Source organism: Prenolepis imparis, unplaced genomic scaffold (assembly GCF_030444845.1).
Source record: "Prenolepis imparis isolate NDT839.2.m4 unplaced genomic scaffold, iyPreImpa1.0 SCAF_2, whole genome shotgun sequence".
Lineage (NCBI taxonomy): Eukaryota > Metazoa > Arthropoda > Insecta > Hymenoptera > Formicidae > Prenolepis > Prenolepis imparis.
In genome coordinates, this window is record NW_028141160.1 from 18,824,379 (window position 1) to 18,848,112 (window position 23,734).

General features: G+C 33.3%; 4 protein-coding genes across 6 annotated transcripts in view; 2 read left to right on the plus strand and 2 right to left on the minus strand.

The window, feature by feature from the left end:
- Dyl (transmembrane protein dusky-like) overlaps positions 1-11,286 on the minus strand; it is a 57,384-nt gene extending 46,098 nt beyond the window's left edge. Inside the window, exons 1-2 of the mRNA XM_083031499.1 lie at positions 11,109-11,286; positions 8,221-8,525 (exon numbers count right to left, since the gene is read on the minus strand). The gene's annotated coding sequence lies outside the window, so the exon portion shown is untranslated. The remainder of the gene's footprint in view (positions 1-8,220; positions 8,526-11,108) is intronic.
- A 300-nt stretch (positions 11,287-11,586) lies between these two features.
- Nt5c (5' nucleotidase C) lies at positions 11,587-17,272 on the plus strand. 3 transcript variants are annotated; one of them, XM_083031505.1, is made up of 8 exons: positions 11,587-11,824; positions 13,305-13,480; positions 13,996-14,223; positions 14,689-14,832; positions 14,918-15,075; positions 15,178-15,364; positions 15,459-15,599; positions 15,740-17,271. In XM_083031505.1, the coding sequence occupies exons 1-8, from the start codon at positions 11,638-11,640 to the stop codon at positions 16,094-16,096; spliced, it is 1,578 nt and encodes a 525-aa protein (XP_082887631.1). In that variant the 5' UTR covers positions 11,587-11,637; the 3' UTR covers positions 16,097-17,271. The 3 variants fall into 3 exon arrangements, with proteins under 3 accessions (XP_082887631.1, XP_082887632.1, XP_082887633.1); XM_083031506.1 differs by having other exon boundaries at positions 14,692-14,832; positions 15,740-17,269; XM_083031507.1 differs by lacking the exon at positions 11,587-11,824 and adding an exon at positions 12,052-13,067 and having other exon boundaries at positions 15,740-17,272.
- Positions 17,273-17,446: 174 nt separating this feature from the next.
- Positions 17,447-20,738, plus strand: LOC145932515 (dynein regulatory complex protein 9-like). The gene is made up of 6 exons (XM_083031504.1): positions 17,447-18,105; positions 18,263-18,454; positions 18,815-19,182; positions 19,473-19,756; positions 19,830-20,077; positions 20,393-20,738. Exons 1-6 carry the CDS (start codon positions 17,881-17,883, stop codon positions 20,672-20,674), a joined length of 1,599 nt encoding a protein of 532 aa, XP_082887630.1. The 5' UTR covers positions 17,447-17,880; the 3' UTR covers positions 20,675-20,738.
- A 70-nt stretch (positions 20,739-20,808) lies between these two features.
- P58ipk (dnaJ homolog subfamily C member P58IPK) lies at positions 20,809-23,704 on the minus strand. Its single transcript, XM_083031508.1, has 6 exons — positions 23,507-23,704; positions 23,302-23,412; positions 22,980-23,179; positions 22,565-22,896; positions 22,133-22,476; positions 20,809-22,006 (listed from the first exon to the last, which is right to left on the minus strand). The coding sequence occupies exons 1-6, from the start codon at positions 23,550-23,552 to the stop codon at positions 21,588-21,590; spliced, it is 1,452 nt and encodes a 483-aa protein (XP_082887634.1). The 5' UTR covers positions 23,553-23,704; the 3' UTR covers positions 20,809-21,587.
- Between the last annotated feature and the right edge of the window lie 30 nt (positions 23,705-23,734).

Sequence of the window (23,734 nt, forward strand, 5' to 3'; positions counted from 1 at the left end):
TTTTATATAAGTATTATAAGTATGTATTTTTGGCTGGTCCTAATGTATTAAAAATCGAAACTTTGTCTCCGTGGAATCTACAAAGCAGCAAAGTATTGATTTTTATTATTTTAAAGCGAGCCAAAAATTCATCGATTACATATTTCGATAGTAAATTGTTTGCAAACTATTTTGGTAGCAAGCAGACATTAGCGTACAAATTCTTTAATTTAATATACATAAATTATAATTTATGTATGAGCGGTATAAGATCCGCGGCGACATACTGTCGACTTTTTACATTTAAAGACAAGCCAAAAAATAATCTTTTGTATATTTCAACAGTACATTGTCAACAGAATATTTTGGTACCAAAAGCAAACGAGCGTACAAACTTTTTGATATAAAATACGTAATAGATATCCGTGTCGTATAAGATCCGCGGTGACAAAATTTCCATTTTTTAATATATTTAAAAAAAGCCAAAAATTAATCGTTCATATATTTCAACAGTACATTTTCTGCAGAATATTTTGGTACCATGAACAAACGAGCGTACCAACTTTTTAATGTAAAATACATAATATATATATATATATGCGACGTATGGGAACAGCGGTGACAAAATTTCGATTTTTAATATATTTAAAGCGCGCGAAAAATTAATCGCGTATATATATATATATCAACAGTACATAGTTAACATATTATTATGGTACCAAGAACACAAGAGCCTACAAACTTTTTGTTATAAAGTACGTAAAATTAAAATGCGACGTATGGGTTCCGCGGTGACAAAATTTCGATTTTCAATATATTTAAAGCGCGCCAAAAATTAATCGTATATGTATTTTAAGAGTACGTAGTTAGCAGATAATTATGGTACCAATAGCACAAGAGCCTACAAACTTTTTGATATAAAGTACGTATAATTAATATGCGACGTATGGGTTGCGCGGTGACAAAATTTCAATTTTTAATATATTTAAACCGCGCCAAAAATTAATCGTATATATATTTCAACAGTACACAGTTAGCAGATAATTATGGTACCAATAGCACAAGAGCCTACAAACTTTTTGATATAAAATGCGTAAAATTAATATGTGACGTATGGGGTCCGTGGTGACAAAATTTCGATTTTCAATATATTTAAAGCGCGCCAAAAATTAATCGTATATGCATTTTAAGAGTACGTAGTTAGCAGATAATTATGGTACCAATAGCACAAGAGCCTACAAACTTTTTGATATAAAGTACGTATAATTAATATGCGACGTATGGGTTGCGCGGTGACAAAATTTCAATTTTCAATATATTTAAACAGCGCCAAAAATTAATCGTATATATATTTCAACAGTACATAGTTAGCAGATAATTATGGTACTAATAGCACAAGAGCCTACAAACTTTTTGATATAAAATGCGTAAAATAAATATGCGACATATGGGGCCCGCGGTGACAAAATTTCGATTTTCAATATATTTAAAGCGCGCCAAAAATTAATCGTATATGCATTTCAAGAGTACGTAGTTAGCAGATAATTATGGTACCAATAGCGCAAGAGCCTACAAACTTTTTGATATAAAGTACGTAAAATTAATATGCGGGTTCCGCGGTGACAAAATTTCGATTTTCAATATATTTATAGCGCGCTAAAAATTAATCGTATATATATTTCAAGAGTACATAGTTAGCAGATAATTATGGTACCAATAGCACAAGAGCTTACAAACTTTTTGATATAAAGTACGTATAATTAATATGCGACGTATGGGTTGCGCGGTGACAAAATTTCAATTTTCAATATATTTAAACCGCGCCAAAAATTAATCGTATATATATTTCAACAGTACATAGTTAGCAGATAATTATGGTACCAATAGCACAAGAGCCTACAAACTTTTTGATTTAAAGTACGTATAATTAATATGCGACGTATGGGTTGCGCGGTGATAAAATTTCAATTTTTAATATATTTAAACCGCGCCAAAAATTAATCGTATATATATTTCAACAGTACATAGTTAGCAGATAATTATGTTACCAAGAGCACAAGAACCTACAAACTTTTTGATATAAAATGCGTAAAATAAATATGCGACGTATGGGTTGCGCGGTGACAAAATTTCAATTTTTAATATATTTAAAGCGCGCGAAAAATTAATCGTATATGCATTTCAAGAGTACGTAGTTAGCAGATAATTATGGTACCAATAGCGCAAGAGCCTACAAACTTTTTGATATAAAGTACGTAAAATTAATATGCGACGTATGGGTTCCGCGGTGATAATTTCGATTTTCAATATATTTAAAGCGCGCCAAAAATTAATCGTATATGCATTTCAAGAGTACGTAGTTAGCAGATAATTATGGTACCAATAGCATAAGAGCCTATAAACTTTTTGATATAAAATGCGTAAAATAAATATGCGACATATGGGGCCCGCGGTGACAAAATTTCGATTTTCAATATATTTAAAGCGCGCCAAAAATTAATCGTATATGCATTTCAAGAGTACGTAGTTAGCAGATAATTATGGTACCAATAGCGCAAGAGCCTACAAACTTTTTGATATAAAGTACGTAAAATTAATATGCGGCGTACGGGTTCCGCGGTGACAAAATTTCAATTTTCAATATATTTATAGCGCGCCAAAAATTAATCGTATATATATTTCAAGAGTACATAGTTAGCAGATAATTATGGTACCAATAGCACAAGAGCCTACAAACTTTTTGCTTCAATATACTTAAAATTAATATGCGACGTATGGGGTCCGCGGTGACAAAATTACGATTTTCAATATATTTAAAGCGCGCCAAAAATTAATCGTATATGCATTTCAAGAGTACGTAGTTAGCAGATAATTATGGTACTAATAGCACAAGAGCTTACAAACTTTTTGATATAAATTACGTATAATTAATACGCGACGTATGGGGTCCGCGGTGACAAAATCTCGATTTTCAATATATTTAAAGCGCGCCAAAAATTAATCGTATATGCATTTCAAGAGTACGTAGTTAGCAGATAATTATGGTACCAAGATCACAAGAGCCTAGAAACTTTTTTATATAAAATGCGTAAAATTAATATGCGACGTATGGGTTGCGCGGTGACAAAATTTCAATTTTTAATATATTTAAACCGCGCCAAAAATTAATCGTATATATATTTCAACAGTACATAGTTAGCAGATAATTATGGTACTAATAGCACAAGAGCTTACAAACTTTTTGATATAAATTACGTATAATTAATACGCGACGTATGGGGTCCGCGGTGACAAAATCTCGATTTTCAATATATTTAAAGCGCGCCAAAAATTAATCGTATATGCATTTCAAGAGTACGTAGTTAGCAGATAATTATGGTACCAAGATCACAAGAGCCTAGAAACTTTTTTATATAAAATGCGTAAAATTAATATGCGACGTATGGGTTGCGCGGTGACAAAATTTCAATTTTTAATATATTTAAACCGCGCCAAAAATTAATCGTATATAAATTTCAACAGTACATAGTTAGCAGATAATTATGGTACCAATAGCACAAGAGCCTACAAACTTTTTGATATAAAGTACGTATAATTAATATGCGACGTATGGGTTGCGCGGTGATAAAATTTCAATTTTTAATTGATTTAAACCGCGCCAAAAATTAATCGTATATATATTTCAACAGTACATAGTTAGCAGATAATTATGATACCAATATCACAATAGCCTACAAACTTTTTGATATAAAGTACGTATAATTAATATGCGACGTATGGGTTGCGAGGTGACAAAATTTCAATTTTTAATATATTTAAACCGCGCCAAAAATTAATCGTATATATATTTCAACAGTTCATAGTTAGCAGATAATTATGGTACCAATAGCACAAGAGCCTACAAACTTTTTGATATAAAATGCGTAAAATTAATATGCGACGTATGGGGTCCGTGGTGACAAAATTTCGATTTTCAATATATTTAAAGCGCGCCAAAAATTAATCGTATATGCATTTCAAGAGTACGTAGTTAGCAGATAATTATGGTACCAATAGCACAAGAGCCTACAAACTTTTTGATATAAAGTACGTATAATTAATATGCGACGTATGGGTTGCGCGGTGACAAAATTTCAATTTTTAATATATTTAAACCGCGCCAAAAATTAATCGTATATATATTTCAACAGTACACAGTTAGCAGATAATTATGGTACCAATAGCACAAGAGCCTACAAACTTTTTGATATAAAATGCGTAAAATTAATATGTGACGTATGGGGTCCGTGGTGACAAAATTTCGATTTTCAATATATTTAAAGCGCGCCAAAAATTAATCGTATATGCATTTCAAGAGTACGTAGTTAGCAGATAATTATGGTACCAATAGCACAAGAGCCTACAAACTTTTTGATATAAAGTACGTATAATTAATATGCGACGTATGGGTTGCGCGGTGACAAAATTTCAATTTTCAATATATTTAAACAGCGCCAAAAATTAATCGTATATATATTTCAACAGTACATAGTTAGCAGATAATTATGGTACTAATAGCACAAGAGCCTACAAACTTTTTGATATAAAATGCGTAAAATAAATATGCGACATATGGGGCCCGTGGTGACAAAATTTCGATTTTCAATATATTTAAAGCGCGCCAAAAATTAATCGTATATGCATTTCAAGAGTACGTAGTTAGCAGATAATTATGGTACCAATAGCGCAAGAGCCTACAAACTTTTTGATATAAAGTACGTAAAATTAATATGCGGGTTCCGCGGTGACAAAATTTCGATTTTCAATATATTTATAGCGCGCTAAAAATTAATCGTATATATATTTCAAGAGTACATAGTTAGCAGATAATTATGGTACCAATAGCACAAGAGCTTACAAACTTTTTGATATAAAGTACGTATAATTAATATGCGACGTATGGGTTGCGCGGTGACAAAATTTCAATTTTCAATATATTTAAACCGCGCCAAAAATTAATCGTATATATATTTCAACAGTACATAGTTAGCAGATAATTATGGTACCAATAGCACAAGAGCCTACAAACTTTTTGATTTAAAGTACGTATAATTAATATGCGACGTATGGGTTGCGCGGTGATAAAATTTCAATTTTTAATATATTTAAACCGCGCCAAAAATTAATCGTATATATATTTCAACAGTACATAGTTAGCAGATAATTATGTTACCAAGAGCACAAGAACCTACAAACTTTTTGATATAAAATGCGTAAAATAAATATGCGACGTATGGGTTGCGCGGTGACAAAATTTCAATTTTTAATATATTTAAAGCGCGCGAAAAATTAATCGTATATGCATTTCAAGAGTACGTAGTTAGCAGATAATTATGGTACCAATAGCGCAAGAGCCTACAAACTTTTTGATATAAAGTACGTAAAATTAATATGCGACGTATGGGTTCCGCGGTGATAATTTCGATTTTCAATATATTTAAAGCGCGCCAAAAATTAATCGTATATGCATTTCAAGAGTACGTAGTTAGCAGATAATTATGGTACCAATAGCATAAGAGCCTACAAACTTTTTGATATAAAATGCGTAAAATAAATATGCGACATATGGGGCCCGCGGTGACAAAATTTCGATTTTCAATATATTTAAAGCGCGCCAAAAATTAATCGTATATGCATTTCAAGAGTACGTAGTTAGCAGATAATTATGGTACCAATAGCGCAAGAGCCTACAAACTTTTTGATATAAAGTACGTAAAATTAATATGCGGCGTACGGGTTCCGCGGTGACAAAATTTCAATTTTCAATATATTTATAGCGCGCCAAAAATTAATCGTATATATATTTCAAGAGTACATAGTTAGCAGATAATTATGGTACCAATAGCACAAGAGCCTACAAACTTTTTGCTTCAATATACTTAAAATTAATATGCGACGTATGGGGTCCGCGGTGACAAAATTACGATTTTCAATATATTTAAAGCGCGCCAAAAATTAATCGTATATGCATTTCAAGAGTACGTAGTTAGCAGATAATTATGGTACTAATAGCACAAGAGCTTACAAACTTTTTGATATAAATTACGTATAATTAATACGCGACGTATGGGGTCCGCGGTGACAAAATCTCGATTTTCAATATATTTAAAGCGCGCCAAAAATTAATCGTATATGCATTTCAAGAGTACGTAGTTAGCAGATAATTATGGTACCAAGATCACAAGAGCCTAGAAACTTTTTTATATAAAATGCGTAAAATTAATATGCGACGTATGGGTTGCGCGGTGACAAAATTTCAATTTTTAATATATTTAAACCGCGCCAAAAATTAATCGTATATATATTTCAACAGTACATAGTTAGCAGATAATTATGGTACCAATAGCACAAGAGCCTACAAACTTGTTGATATAAAGTACGTATAATTAATATGCGACGTATGGGTTGCGCGGTGATAAAATTTCAATTTTTAATTGATTTAAACCGCGCCAAAAATTAATCGTATATATATTTCAACAGTACATAGTTAGCAGATAATTATGATACCAATATCACAATAGCCTACAAACTTTTTGATATAAAGTACGTATAATTAATATGCGACGTATGGGTTGCGAGGTGACAAAATTTCAATTTTTAATATATTTAAACCGCGCCAAAAATTAATCGTATATATATTTCAACAGTTCATAGTTAGCAGATAATTATGGTACCAATAGCACAAGAGCCTACAAACTTTTTGATATAAAATGCGTAAAATTAATATGCGACGTATGGGGTCCGTGGTGACAAAATTTCGATTTTCAATATATTTAAAGCGCGCCAAAAATTAATCGTATATGCATTTCAAGAGTACGTAGTTAGCAGATAATTATGGTACCAATAGCACAAGAGCCTACAAACTTTCTGATATAAAGTACGTATAATTAATATGCGACGTATGGGTTGCGCGGTGACAAAATTTCAATTTTCAATATATTTAAACAGCGCCAAAAATTAATCGTATATATATTTCAACAGTTCATAGTTAGCAGATAATTATGGTACCAATAGCACAAGAGCCTACAAACTTTTTGATATAAAGTACGTAAAATTAATATGCGACGTATGTGTTCCGCGGTGACAAAATTTCGATTTTCGATATATTTATAGCGCGCCAAAAATTAATCGTATATAGATTTCGAGAGTACATAGTTAGCAGATAATTATGGTACCAATAGCACAAGAGCCTACAAACTTTTTGATATAAAGTACGTAAAATTAATATGCGACGTATGGGTTCCGCGGTGACAAGATTTCGATTTTCAATATATTTAAAGCGCGCCAATAATTAATCGTATATGCATTTCAAGAGTACGTAGTTAGCAGATAATTATGGTACCACGAGCACAAGAGCCTACAAACTTTTTGCTTTAATATACTTAAAATTAATATGCGACGTATGGGGTCCGCGGCGACAAAATTTCGATTTTCAATATATTTAAAGCGCTGCAAAAATTTATCGAAATATACGAGCGATGATTTTCTGCTCGCCTTAAAATATTAAAAATCGATTATACTTTGTTTCCGCGAACTCTATACTGCGCATACATAAATTATGTATATTAAATAAAAGAATTTGTACGCTGGTGTCTGCTTGGTACCAAAATATTCTGCAATCAATGTACTATTGAAATACACAAAAGATTTGGCACGTCTTAAAATATTAAATGTCGACACATTATCGCCGCGCACCTTATGCGGCGGATTCGAGGGCGCATTTTATATTATATTTTATATGTATATTAAATTAAAAAATTTGTACAATTATATTTATGTGATATAAGAATATAGTGTGTAAACAATGTACTATCAAAATATACAAGCGATGAATTTTTAGCTTTTTTTAGAATATTAAATATTGATGCTTTGTAGCTACAAAGTATCGACACTTTAAGAGGATATTTAATTTAAAAAGAAATCAGCTGATTTCTGTCAAAAATATTAATCGAGTTTAAATAATTATAACATATTATTTAAAACATTATTTTTATTTTTATACCATATTATTATTTTAAAAATTAATTAGCAAATTAACGCTTTAATCAGCTGACATCTGTCAAAAAATATTAATCGAAATTAAATAAACTATATATAATTTTTTTTTAAATATTCTTTTTAATATAAAATCAAAGAATGGCGCGTGCTTGTGTTGTTCTAGTTTCTTATTAAAGAAATATTATATATTAATTTTGCAAATACCTTATATTTGCCCCGCTGTCACCCGATGCCTCCCCGGGTCTCCTCCTCCTCTCTTGGTCCATGGTAGCACTCACGACATTCGCGAAAACACGAATAATTACGATCGCCCGACACTTTACACGGCACTCCCGACATGTGAAACTTTACGCGGCACTTCCGACGAGACGCGTGAATCGGATCCGTATTTCGCGTACATTGCGCAATGTGAAATAACGATGCAAAAACTACAATCGCACGAATCAAAGTCCGTTCGACACTCGAGAATCTCGCAGTTAAAATCGCGCACAGCTTATCAGCAATGCTACCTGTAACAAATTAAATAAAATATTCCTATTATAATTTTTATATCATATTATTTTTAAATTTAATTAGCAAATTTTCGCTTCATTAATATTTTTTTACAGAAATCAGCTGATTAAAGCGTTAATTTGCTAATTAATTTTTAAAATAATGTTATAAAAATAAAAATAATAATATGTTTTAAATTAGATGTTATAATTCTTTCAAATCGATTAAAATTTTTGACAGTTAACAGCTGATTTCTGTCAAAAAATATTAATCGCAAATAAGGCATTATAAACATCTTATTTAAAACATACCATTATTTTAAATTTTATAAAATAATATTATTTTAAAATTTAATTAGCAAATTAATGCTTTAATCAGCTGATTTCTGTCAAAAAATATTAATAAAGCGTTAATTTGCTAATTAAATTTTAAAATAATATTATGTTATAAAAATTATAAAATAATAATATGTTTTAAATAATATGTTATAATACTTTAAACTCGATTGTTATATTTGACAGATATCAGCTGATTTCTGTCAAAAAATATTATTCGAGTTTAAAGTATTATAACATATTTTTTATAACATTATTATTTTAGTTTTTATAACATATTTTTATTTTAAAATTTAATTTAGCAATTTAACACTTTAATCAGCTGATTTCTGTGAAAAAATATTAATCAAATTTAAAAAACTTTATATAAATATATCATATAAAAATATCATATATTCTTATTTATATAAAATCGTGGAATGGCGCGCGCTTGTGTTGTTCTAGTATATTATATATTATATATTATATGGTTAAATGTTTTTATCTTATATTTTTATATCATTCACAGAATATCAGAGCAATAAAAGCAAATAAAAGAAATGTTATGTAACATTCATAATCATAATTATGCCGAGAAGGTAACCGCAATCGCTTGAGATATATATGCTACAGAATATACTCGTATATATGATTAAACATATTATTATAGAAAAGTACGATGACCGAGGATCGAAGACTGCGTTTAGATTAAGGCAATGAGGTCGCGTGTCACCAATAGCAGCAAGATGGTTAGATGTGTTATGTTGGAAAATTGTGTAGCTTCCGACATCCATCGATCAAGAAGCAATGAATAATCATTTTTGAATATCGTAAGCCGATGTTACTCTTTGACAAGATTATTAACTTCACGACGCGATGTTCCTTCTTTCCATTGCATTGCCATTTCGGAGAGCAATCGAAAAACGTGTAATCGATACTCACAAGTGGCACAAGAGGAAGAATATATGCAAATAAACAAATAAAAAAAGAGAGAAATGCTATATTACAAAATACCTTTGACGGTATACTTCTAATGAGCCGTATTATCGATATATGAAGCACGTCGTTTAAAAGCCGCTTGTAACGCACAGTATAATTTATTTCTTTTGTGTATTCCTTCACTCTTCCATTTCATTAACCGATGACTTCCTATAATCGCACGCCCAGGATAATTGACATTTATCTGCCTTTTTTCTATCTGATCTGTTAAAGTAAACCGATAACGGCAGAACATGCGGATGCAGAACGGATCAAAGAACCGGGCGGATGACACAATCGCGATCGTTAATCATACCATCGACACATCCATCGCACGCTCGCGGCCAGCCCATTAAATATAGAGGCGTACCTATAATAATCGGTACCGGTTGGAAGCGCGCGGGTATTAGTTCTCGCGATTAGGATCAGGTGCGAAGTATGTTAAGTATCCCAGAACGTCCTAGTATATGTTGCAGGGATATATCTGGGAATATTTGCGCCGCGCGCTCCGGTATTTAGCTCGCAAAAAAAGAAGAAAAGAAAAGAAAAACCTCCATGCGAGATCGCCGCATTCAAATCACGCAGGTTGGTTTTCGTGCGGTAATTAACCCATTTCTCGAGCTAGCGCGAGGAAAATATTAAGCAAAGGAAGGAAGGAAATCGTCACAGAATACAGATCCCGCGGGCAGATATCGCCCGCCTTGGCTTTCTAAAAGCGCCAAAGCGTTTCGAACATTTGGCCGACCCTAATTGGATATCTAACATCACGTAGTATGTTAGAACGCGGGAGTATTTTAATAGAATCGAAATTGGCCCGATCAATTTTACTCTGTGACTTGAGAATAAAATAATGAAGGAGACACGCGTGATATTTTCTTTCCCGGATATAGCGCATGTGAACATCGAGGTCCACGAATCCTTCGAGGAAGGAATGTAAAATAGCAGAAATAGAGATCGATAGCTAAAGAATGCTATCGCATCTTCATTATAATAATATTTACTATCAGTGGCGAATCGAATATTTCGTAATTAAAGCAATAATAATACAAATCACGACGGAAAGTATCTAAAAATCCATCGCTTAGAATCATTTTACAAACTGAAAATGCAATCATAAATAACATTATAGAAATCAATAATATTAAAGAAAACTTAAAAATATTCAAAAAATGTCTCGTACAAGTCTTAAAAATCGTCTCTTTGAGATCGTATTTTTAGCACAAACACAATACTGATAAATAGTAACAGAAAATTTTTGAATCGTTCAAAACTTTCTTGAAGTGCATCTTGCCATGTTTCGAACATTACCTTAACATAACCGCATTGTAAATGCTCGATGTCCGCTGCTATTTCGAAACAATCTGTCGTCGTCGTAACGATGTATATATCACGTTTAAACTCATTGAGTACAAATAGCAGTTAACACGCTCAACTGACCCTTCTATTATATAAATAATATTCCGTACATATATGTATATATCGCGCAACAACACGAGGCACTTTGGCGCCTAACCTTGAACCTTGAAAGTGATAGACGATTCAGAACGGAATGTCATCTACGCGAGACAAAATCGATGTGGCGCGTCGAGTGTATCGATACGCGCGTCGGCCAATAGGAACGCCGCGACAATCAATCGCGATATCTCGAAACGCGGTAGCAGTCAAATAGCGGAGCCAATCGCGCGCCTCCGATTTTCGCGCGTCGAGTCGTCCATCTTGAGGTCCGCTCTTCAATTCGTGACGGCGCTTCGATTCAAATCGGCCGCCCGCGCCGCATCACGCCAATCGCCGCGCGCCGCCGCGATAGTTCGCGTCTCGCGCCCGCCAATCGTCCGTGATGCTGCAAGCGAGGACTGTCGTGACAACGTGTCGCGTCGCAGAAACTCGGCTCGCGCGGCTACGCCGGATCACCGCGTTCCATGGGGAGTCGAGACACGGGGTGGGCGATCGCGCCCTCAATCGCGGTCCAGTGTCGCGCGAGGTTATGCACGAGAATTACCTGAGAACGTTCGAGAAATACAAGTGTGAGTATCATTAATGACGTCCGCGGCCATGCCAGTGTCGCCGCGTCGTCGACGTCTAAATATACGTCCGTCTCGCTCGCACGCGCGACGGTTCTGCGCATGCGCGCCCTTCGGCGCATGCACTCGCGTTGCATTCGATATATCGATAAGATATGCGCGCGGACGACCTTGACACGGTACGCGCATGCCGGAGAAATAATTATTATTGATACGTGGATTCGTCATTCCTCGGAGGGAGAGATACACCGTTGCACGGTCTTTAGGATAAGGACGATAAGATTTCATTAAGTCTCTCGAATTTTCGATGAGAATGGAAGAGAGATATTACGTAGTATTTGGCGACGATAGGGAGATTCATTTTGCGATTCTGGCATGTTGCCGCGGACGTATTTCGCTACGTGTCCGAGAGAAACTATATTAACGTGCCCGATTACTCTTTTCCTGTTATTCATAACATACCTTTGAAGGACGTTCAATATTACCGATTGCATGCCTTCGCGATTATTGTAAACAATGTTTTTTTCCTTTACGCGGTTTTCAATGCAGATCGTGTTCGAGTGACAAATGCATATGCTTTGTCAATTATATAATTAAAGAATTAATTCACGTGTATTTATTATTATTTATAAATTCGTCGAGCATCGATAATAAATTATAGAAATAGAGAGTTTTACCCAGAAAAACATTTTTATTCGATGCACATTCACATAAATTTGTTACGGGTGCGAAAAACATGACATAATGCATCGTAAGCACCGCAAGATTTAAGATTAAAAGCATCTCGTATCTCTGCCAAATCGTTCGCGCGTTGACAAACTTATTAGTTATACTATATTTATCGTTATAAACAGATCTGATACGTGCTAAGTCACATCAAGTAAGTTATTCGAAAGAACAGATAAAAATAAAAAAAAGATACATAAATTATTGATGAGGCTCGCTATCTTTTCCCATTACTTTTTAGCTCATCGGATATTCATTCATCTTAATTAATTATTCCGCGACGGCGCCGAAAAGAGCGACATAAAGAGGCCATACAGAAAAAAAGAGAGAGAGAGAGAGAAAACAACGGAGACAGATTAGATTTAGATCGGAGATCGGTTTCTCACGGCACGACGAAAGCAGAGACGAATATATATAGGCAGAAAAATCTAGGACAGTGAAAATCAGCTTGTGTGTATCGCCCATCTGTAGAATGAAATGAGAGCACCGCGCAAATTGATCGCCAGTTAGGTCTGAAAAAGTAATAACTGTAGTTCTCATATCATTCCAATTAAGGACCTTAATTCGCACGGAATTAAGATCGAGAACAATAACGACGTGTTTAGGAGATTCTAATCTTTTTAGAAGCGTAGAAAAATGATTCTATTATAATACATATTATTTATTACGGATCAGACTTTTTTCTTCATTCAAATGTATAATTTTTTTTAAGCTTGAAAGTTTATAATATTGTTAATTTATATTGTTGCAATTTCAGCGAAGAAACTTCCGCAAGATGTGAATCCCAAGGGTGTATTTGCCTGCAATGAACTTGATTTAAAAGAGGTCCAAGTCTATGGATTTGATTACGATTACACGCTGGCCTGTTACAAGCCATCCATGGATTATCTGCTTTACAATCTGGGACGTGATATGCTCATTAAAAAATATAAGGTCTCTATTACATTTGTACGTTGTACGATAAATTCGATAAATTCGATTTCGTTAAAAATAAGATAGTTTATTATATTCACGCAATTTCTTATTCTTTTTAAATATATTCTCTTTTAAATCATATGCTCTTATATCGTAATGATATAAATGAAAAAATTATTTTGATTAAAAATATCTTCAGTCACAAATATGTTTAATTACAAATAGAAAAAAAGTATACATATATATATATATGAATACGTTACGAACTATCACATATCCATATGTTTTATTTAAGAAATTATTATTTAATTAGCAATACAAATACAATGTGTTAGAAATGTAATCTCTATATTTTATCGAGAAAAATAAGAAAGCTGAAAGAATTAAAAGTAAAAGTATACAGAACTTCGTCCCATTTGCCTTTATCTCAAAGGACAACTATTCAGAATTGCTGCCGAAATCAAAAGACAATTACATTTCCGATTAGAATTTCATCTTGAACTTCGTTTAAACTCATTTAATTGCCCTTCCAGTACCCAGAGGGAATTGCCAATCTGGAACATAGAGAAAATTTCGCCGTTCGCGGCCTGCATTACGACATCGAAAAGGGTCTCCTGCTGAAACTCGACAGCTTCTTGCAAATTCAATTGGGCACCGTTTATCGTGGATTGCATCCTGTACCCGACGACGAGGTCCTCCGAATCTACAAAAATAGAATAATACCGATAGCTTACGTGGAGGCGCCGCACAAACACTCTAACGTAAGTCAAGAAAATTTCGATAAATATATAAAATAAAAAATATAATAACGCATTTAAAGAGTATATATGTAACATGAAACAACATGAAACATATTTCTCCTTAACAAATGCATAGTTCGCTTAAAGTCATAAACCTGACACATTAAATATAATATACAAAATTGTTTCTTTTTTACGAATTAGCAAGATTTTACCTTTTTTAATCAAGAATTTCCCCTTAAAATTTCTTTCCTTTATGATTTTACGAAAAAAAAAAAACAATTCTCGTAAAACTCACAATTTGTTTCCCTTTGTAAAAAAATTCTTTAAAGTATACTAAAAATATTTAATCTTCTCTATTTGTATGTGTCAACATGTGTGTTTTTGATGATGGCATTTTGATATGTAGAAGGTGAGTATATTTCTGTTTGCAATATATATATAAATCTTTGAGAAGATTCTAATTGCGTATTTTTTTCTTTTTCTAAGGATGGTGTACATCGCACGAAAATGGTACAACTAGCCGATTTGTTTTCGGTGCCAGAAATGGGTTTACTGTGCAATGTTACGGAGTACTTCCTGCAGAATCACATTGACTATCATCCGGAGATATTGTTTAGAGATGTTAAGGTAAATCGGTATTACTGAACGTAATCAGTATAATTCTGCTAATTGTTTTTAATTAATTAATTAATTAATTTTATACAATATCTAGAATTCTGTGCAAAGCTGCCATCCTATAATGCATCAATTAGTGACGGAAAATGTGTCTGAGTATCTAGAACAGAATAAAGATTTAAGGAGATTTTTCGATCGACTTCGAAAAGCCGACAAGAAAATGTTCTTGGTCACAAACAGCCCTTTCCATTTTGTGTACGTTTCCAAAATATTAATAATTTTAATTCAGACTATTATATGTTTATCTGAATATAATATAATGACTAAACTTAATGACTAATTCTTATCATTTTGCAGTAATAAGGGTATGCAATTTTTGGTCGGTGAAAATTGGAAGGACTATTTCGATGTAGTGATTGTTCAAGCGAGGAAACCAAGATTTTTTACCGACGAATCACGCCCTTTGAGAATTTACGATGAAGTTAAACAAACACAATTATGGGATCGAGTCACTAAACTCAACAAGGGTGTCATATATCTTGAAGTGAGTCTTTCTGCTCTCACATCTTTGAAAAATCATGCACTTTAGACATTACATTATACATTTTTTTTTTAATAATGACGAATTATTTTATTAGGGAACAGTTACGCAGCTTCAAGACATGACTGGATGGCGAGGACATCAAGTGTTGTATTTTGGCGATCATCCATACAGCGATTTGGCGGATGTAACTTTAGAACATGGTTGGCGAACGGGTGCAATAATCAAAGAATTAACGGTAATTTAAGTAAAAATTCTTATTAAATTTTTTCTGAATAAAACTAATTCACTATCGCGAAGAATATTAAAACTTTGAAAAAAATTAATTTAATATAAATATAATATACAAAACATAAAAAATTGTATATTATATTACAGCATGAAATCGAAACCTTGAACGATCAAAAGTTCAAAGAAAACGCTAACTGGCTTCAAATGTTAACTGGTGTAATCGAGGAACATCAGGATTATGAGGGGCCCGAAGTACAAGAGGAGTTAGACGAATGGATAAAAGAACGGGATGGACTAAGAAACGAGATCAAATCTGTCTTCAACAAACAATTCGGTTCAGTATTTAGAACATATCACAATCCGAGTTATTTCTCCAGAAGACTGTTTAGATTTGCCGATATTTACATGAGCTCGATCACAAATCTATTAGAGTATTCCACGAGTCATACGTTCTATCCTAGAAGAGGTGTAATGCCTCATGAATATACCAGTTACTTTGTGTAAAGTATCGGTATTTTCAAAATTAAATATTCATTGTACGTTGTTACGCAAGTAGCAGACGCTTGTAGAGCGTACAATCAAAATATTCCGCATTAAACATCGAATCGATAATATAGCATTTTCAATTATAAGAAAGAAAACCAATCTATTCAACGTCATAATATAGAAGTTTATAATTTCGAAACAATGAGGAATGCTTGCCCTACACAAAATATACTTCCATCTTATTAATAGAGGTATGTATGCATAATTATATACACACACACATGCAACATAAATCTATATCGATCAACGTTAATGCGCTTTTACAGCCGCGTAGTTACAACTAATTTGCATTGAAATGTAATGTATGTAAACGCGATAAAACAGGCTATATAGATTACGAAGGCTCTTACATTATTATTATTACCATGACAATAGCCATATTATGTAAAATAAAGTGATATATCACATTGTAACGAGTAAAATGCATAGAATAGGAAATGAAATAAGAGCCGTAGGCTAGAGAGAGAATAAGAGAGGCAAGAGCTATAGGCAAAGTATTATTGAACTCGTGAGATAATTTAAAGAACTAATAATTACTAGAGTTTATTGTTAGTAATGTTATGTAAGGAGAAGAGATAACATCATATCTAAGCTTTTGCGCGATAGATATAATGTTATCTCTTCTTATATGGCTATTAAAGAGAATGCCAATTTAGATCATGTTAATATTCAATTATTTTTGCAATGAGATTTACATTTGTCGTTAAAGCATAATAAATTTAAATTTAACTTGTAATTAATCTATGAATATGATACATATATGTACATAAAAGCAGCAAGTACAAATGTATCGCGCACGCGATATCAATCTTTAACCGGGATTTATATATAAACTTAATTAAAATTTGCTATTTGCTATGACTAGCCTTCTCTAAGCCTTGTAAGCCTTTCTTTAAGTTTCTGTATAATTTTTCTTTTTTTTTACACGAAAATATGGATGGAAAATGAATTTTCAGTTAAAATTTATAAATATGCCAATAAAAATACATATATTCCGAGATGATAGAATAATGATAATAACAATAGCGTGTTTAAACATTATAGTCATTATTAAATGAAAAAACTGTTGATTCCTGTAAGAAATACATTTATCTAGTATAAAGACTAAATGTATCACTGTTATATCAAATATACCTTTATTTTCAATACACAATTGACGAGATTCTAATACGTGCGACAAGCAAAGAGAGAGATTTTTTTTATTATTTATAAAAGAAAGACAATATTTTTTTCATTAATAATATTTATTTAGTTTAATTTGAAAATATCAAAAAAGTATATACAATAAAACATAATACATAAAAAAAACCTTTGCTTGTGGCATTCGTGTGGATCGATTTTTCTTTGTTTAAAATTACCTATAGTTTCAAATTTTTACAAACTTGACAATAACAAAAATTCAACAATATGACTTGGGAAGAAATTAAACCCAAGATCTCTGTGCCAATATTTTGTGCTCTTACACTCTGTATTTTTCTGGCAGATATACTAATTGATGATAAAAAATAAAAGTGGCAAAAAGGTAATAATAAAAGATTCGTAGGTTAAATCTCTGCCAATGATACAACTATTTTTTAATGCAACGTCATAATTTTTATTGATTAGCAGTGAATATCGCAATATTACAAGTGCGAATAGTATTTAAATAATTTCCTGAGATGATTTAATTATATTAATTGTATTAATCAATTTTCTTTTCCTTTCTAAATTTTTATTTATTAAACTTAGCACAACTCGACAACATGATAAATGAATTGAAAGTATCCCAAGACATACAAGCATTTCAAAAGGACATCGCGCTCGATAAATTATCATCAATAATAGTTCAACAAGCTCGTAGGAATGTAATCATTGTCGACGATGCATCAATGGATGGACATACCGTAGAGAAAACACTAAATCAGACAGCCGACGTGTTCAAGCAAAATATGAACAAAATCTTTAGAATAAACATTAGAGACGAGAAAGTAAGATTAATGTTATACCGCATTGAGATCAATAGAATTAAGTTTAATTAGAGAAGTTTAATAAATATACATATATTATATATAACAAAAAAAATTAGTTTTATATTTAAAATTTATACTCAAATCAAAAGATAAAATAATATAAATATATATTTAGACAAATATCGACTTTGAAGATACGGACGAACCAGCCAAGGAAGATTTCCTTTTCGAGACATCCTCAACAACATTGCAAGGTGAAGAATTGATAAAACAACAGGGGAATATAATCATCGATCACAAAGCTGCCACATATTTATCACCGAGTATTCCAGCTACGTTGGATACAGCTAATGAGTTTCGTTATAAGGTGATAAAGATAAAAATTACATTAAATAGAATCATTAAATTATATTAAATTATTCACAAGATATAAAATCAATATCTCTATTATTTCAAAGTTTTCGTGTCTGTGATCAAAGTATATATACTCTATTAATAAAAGTTTGGCGAATTAAAAACTTGGCTACTGATTAATACTTTCTGAAATATATGTGATTTCAAATAAAAAAATCATCATGCAATATGCAAAATAATAAAAAATAATTCATAATAAGAAATATATATCTTGCTGGAGATGGCTTTACTGTCAAATTTAAGTCAGTGATCTTAACAGTCCTCAGCATCATTCGTCTCGCATTTAATAACATCTGTTATTTCTGTTATTCAGTCATCACGTCTGATTGAATCGCCTGTAATCACACCTTCGGAAGTTACGGAGTCGTTCATGGATACGCTGCCGAAAGTAGAAGATTCAGAGAATATCGAGATACAGAGTACGCAGATGGAAATTCCGTCGATCGACTCGTTCACTCCGTTGGAAGCGGCCGCTATATCGTGCGTCCTCGAGGAATGTTTAGATCAGCTCGCTATAATAGGATTCATGATTCCGGCCGAAGTTGATTCACGCTGGGACGACACGTTTAAGACGATCGACGAGACATATGGAGTACCTGACGAACCTAGAATGATCTTCAGGGAAGAAATGGGTCTGCTACCAATCATACCTACGAAAGCTGAAAAAATGCAGAGAGATAGGTGCGCAAAAGCACGCATGAACATTTTCCTAATACTTGTGCCATTATCCAAACTCTACAAATAAGCTTCAATATATCTTTGACAGACAATTTGAAAAAAAAATCAGGAAAGATAATATTCCAAAATATTCTTTTCATTTATGTGCTCATGTATATATATATATTTTTTTTATGTAAATACTACTTGCTGGTATCTTTTTAATAGATATGAATTAAAAGCCCTCAAATCTCAAAAATGCACACCAAATCTTTCCTAATTTGTACACACATCTTTAACAAATCTCTATTTAGGAATTATGCGTATAAAGTCCTCGAGAGCGTTCTTCGCGACCTAAAAAACAATGGCAGATTCGATAGTTTGCAAAAAGAAGTTGAGAATATCGTAAAGAGGCAGGAAAGCGAACGCAATCTCGAAGAAAGCGCCAAGATTAAGCTTAACCGAGCTCAGGAACTTCAGGAATTGCTGGAAAACAACAAGAAAGCGAATGAAGAAGACCGAAAAGAGACGATAAAACTCGCACAGGAAAGCGACGCGCAAATCGACCATGCGATATTTATAAATAGCGGAAAATTAGGTAAAATGAATTATTCACATATACATATAAATATGATTCTTGATCGGTATTATTGTGCGATATTTTTCCGTAGGCTATGCGGAAAAATGGGCAAAGGCCAGATTAGAACAGCAGGAACTCAAATTGCACCTACAAAAGAAAGATATGTTAAACAAATTAAGCGACTACTCGAAGGAACATAATGCGGAGCAAATTATATCAGCGGAAATGGACGCTTATTTAGAGGCAGACATCAAAGAAAAAGAAGAACAGTTAGTTATGTGGACAAAGAGGTATAACGAGGAAATTGTGGAACGGCAGCAGGAAATCGACGAGTTAAAGGTATATTCGAAGATTAATGTGTAAGAGAATAGTAATAGTAGAGCAATAGAAAAACATTATTTATTTCGCACATTCGCAGGATTATTTTTTCCCGGGCGTTGAAAATGTAATAAGTAATATAATATATTTAAGTGAAAACAAACAATTATTAAGATATAACAATATATAAATATAAATAAAATATAGTGTATATAAATAAGCGAAATAAAAAAATACAAATAAAATTGCATAGCATAAAAAATATAATGTGATATAAATGAGAGCATATTTTCAAATAGCTTTTAGATTACTCACGAGTCTGTATTTTTTCAATAGCGTCTTATAGAAGAACAAAAATTAGAGATAGAACAAATGCGAGCTTTGATAGACAAACGACAAAAATTTATCGATGAATGTAACGCCGACGAAGAAAGATTACAGGAAGAAGCGAAGCTGAACAGAGCTGCAACTATTATCCAATCGATATGGAGAGGTCATATGGTGAGGCAACAATTAGGTAAATACAAAAACCTTCAAAAAGGATTGAGAAAACGGAAGAAATTACGCGAACGACGAAAGAAAGTTTTGTTAAAAAGAAAAGAAAAAAAGTACATCTAAGCTTAAAAAGAAAACTTATAGAAAAGAAGATTTTGGCGCCTAAGCAAACCGTTCAATGTTTTGTTTTAACGCGCTTATGCTTTCTTTACATATATACTAATAATGTCTTCGATGTATCTCTATATATAGTGGTATATATAAATTATTCAAATATATTTTTAAACAAATATCTCAGAAATACAGTATTTACATGAAGTTCTGACTCACACTCATGCGAACATGACAAGCGCACAGTTACACATTATGTGAATATTATCGAGTATGAATATTGTATGCGCGAAAGTAATAACGATATAAATACCGATCGAATATATTCGTACTCGATAAATGCATAATGTCTCTCGAATTCGATTTAATTGTCGCACGTTCCCAAGCTAAAAATGAGTAGCCGCTGAAACAATCAGTGGCAGTGTGATGATCACTGTACAATCCGTTTGTACTGCAACACGTGGAACAATCACAATTTTACCAGTAGCATAGTATACAGATCGGTGGTGCGATGATAAAATTATGCACAACGGATGTTTAACGTGAATTGAATATATTATTATATTCATCGTTCAGTCTGTATGCATGTACTAGAAAGAGAGTACTGTATTATAATTATTGCAGTAAACAAACTAGCGGGCGATTAAAAGTCTATCTTTGCATCTTTTATTAAACGTGTACCGGGATATGTGCGTCACCCGGTATCGGCTAGATGGCCATTGGTCTGTGTTTAACGACTCATCGATTTGCTTTGCAATTTCCTGAATTCGTCTGACAGATTACAACACGCGCGATCTCCATCGCGATGACATAGCGAAACGAAATTCGGGCTAGGACGAAATAAAGATATCGTCACGTGCGAAGCGACGAGTATTAAAATTCGAAAATAGTAATTTCACTATCACGACGAGATTTTACGACGTGTTTAATTGAAGTGGAATTTAAATTGGAAGGGAGAACCGTGGAAGTGATGGAACTCCTGGAAGGGATTGAAGCCCTGCTTGTGTCGACCCGACTCCGGATCCAGAGGATCCTCGCCCTGATCGAATTTCGCTCTCTTCTCTTCGTCCGTAAGGACCTCTTTGGCAGCAGCAATATCGATGAACTTCTTCTGCGCACGCTTCTTCTCTTCCCCTTCCTGGAAATTATCAGGATGCCACTTCTGTGCTTGCTTCCGGTACGCCTTAATGATGTCTCGCTTGCTGGCGTTTTTCGATACGCCTAAGATTTTATAATAGTCTCGGGTTTCCGACAGTTTCTGGCGTTGTTGTGCTTTTTTCAATCCTTGCTTGGCTCTGTGCATGTTCGGTTCTATCTCTAAGGCATCCTTATATTCCCTAATGGCTATTGAGAGATGGAAAAGAAAACAAAGGTTTGTTCATTACGTTATACAATCATCATGTAAAATGGAAACGCTCGTGCACACACGTCATCATTATAAAATAGGCGAACTAAAAAAGTATAAATTACCATCATCGAACATTTCCGCAGCAAGATACGCTTCCGCGCTATCGCAAATCAGTTCCGGTTCCTTTTTGATTTTCAATGCTTCTTGACAATTATTGATCGCTTGGGTTGCCTCAGAGATTCCCGTGTAACATTTACAAAGATATTGAAAAGCTATAAACTGTACGTTACGCTCCTCCGGCTCTTGCGTTTGAACACGCTGAGCTAAATCGATGCACGCGTCATAATCCTTTGTATCTAGTGCTGTCTCTGCATCTTGTAGCAATTTATTAATCTTTCTGATCTTCTTATATAATGGGAAACATTCCTTATGGTCTGGATCAAGTTTTAAGCACTCTCGAATCTCCCTGAATATTTATGTCAGATTTTAATAAAATAAATTGTCACATTTTATTGAAAATAAATTAGCGATAATATTGATAGCTAAATACTTACTTTAGTGCCTCATCAACTTGTCCGAGACGATACAACCATGTCGAGAGCTTAAAGAATCCTTCTGTATTATCAGACAGCAATTTTGTAGTTGAACGTATATCAGATATAGCACTCATATAATCCCCGAGAATGAGATAGCTCTCTGCTCTACGTTCCCTAAGATTAGAGGACCATGGACATATTTCGAGGATTTGAGAAATCTGCTGTACAGCTAATGCATGATCACCATTATATATTATCTGATCAATTATTTTCATATTTTCCCTAGCTGACTGTAACTTCTCTAAGGCATACATGGCATCGTCAATATTTGACTCCATCCTCTTCATTACCTGGAATAAAAAGAGAAATGAGAATAAATTCCTATATACAAACTAAGCTCTATATACACAGAAAGTATAAAAAAAAACAATACCACATGCATAAAGTCTTGTTCAGCCTCATTAAAGTGAGCTTGCTTGAGTAAAATGTTGCCACGCTGCATTCTGGCTGGTGTAAAGTCTGCATTCAATTCTAAAACCTTGTCAAGATCGAGGAGAGCAGATTTTGCTTTACCTAATGCTAAATAAACTGTGCCTCTCTTGTAATATGTCAAGTAATTGACTGGATCTCCCTCTGAAAGAAATTTATTTATATTCAATTTTTTTTTCTACGCTAACACAATAGTCAATTACATTTTTTAAATTTAGTAATGTAATTTAAAGATCAAACACGTTGCAATTTATAATTCAACTTACCAACGGCTGCATGATAATGCAATAGGGCATCTTGCAACTGGCCCTTCGCCAGGAAATCCTTTCCGTACTCTAGATGCTTGTCGATCTCTGATTGAGAAACACTTTCGACCACTGAAAAAACGACGGTTATCAATTGTTGTGCAGGCACAAAGACAGGTATCGTGCTCCGTTATTTAAATTTATGAGAAAGGTTAGGAATACGTACAGTTAAAGGTTAAATCCAACAATATCACTATCAGGAATCTGTGCATGACTGAGAGAAAAATCAATCCACCGGACGCAACGAAGCAACGTTCTAATCAAGAAAATTAATCCGATCGCGATGGGAAACCTAATGACACCTAACCATCCGATAACACAAAACTATCCAGCCACACCGCCATTGCGATCGTGGTCTTACGCGATTGGCGAGACGCGTATCGTGTCTCCCCCA

Bases quoted from the DNA above. Each gene is read 5' to 3' on its own strand.
- Nt5c (XM_083031505.1), top strand. From the start codon at position 11,638: ATGCTGCAAGCGAGGACTGTCGTGACAACGTGTCGCGTCGCAGAAACT. The intron at 11,825-13,304 runs GTGAGTATCATT...TTGCAATTTCAG, and splicing joins AACGTTCGAGAAATACAAGT to CGAAGAAACTTCCGCAAGAT. The intron at 13,481-13,995 runs GTCTCTATTACA...TTGCCCTTCCAG, and splicing joins TGCTCATTAAAAAATATAAG to TACCCAGAGGGAATTGCCAA.
- LOC145932515 (XM_083031504.1), top strand. From the start codon at position 17,881: ATGATAAATGAATTGAAAGTATCCCAAGACATACAAGCATTTCAAAAG. The intron at 19,183-19,472 runs GTGCGCAAAAGC...ATCTCTATTTAG, and splicing joins GAAAAAATGCAGAGAGATAG to GAATTATGCGTATAAAGTCC. The intron at 19,757-19,829 runs GTAAAATGAATT...ATTTTTCCGTAG, and splicing joins TATAAATAGCGGAAAATTAG to GCTATGCGGAAAAATGGGCA.
- P58ipk (XM_083031508.1), bottom strand. From the start codon at position 23,552: ATGCACAGATTCCTGATAGTGATATTGTTGGATTTAACCTTTAACT. The intron at 23,413-23,506 runs GTACGTATTCCT...TCGTTTTTTCAG, and splicing joins GTTGGATTTAACCTTTAACT to TGGTCGAAAGTGTTTCTCAA. The intron at 23,180-23,301 runs GTAAGTTGAATT...AATTTCTTTCAG, and splicing joins GCATTATCATGCAGCCGTTG to AGGGAGATCCAGTCAATTAC.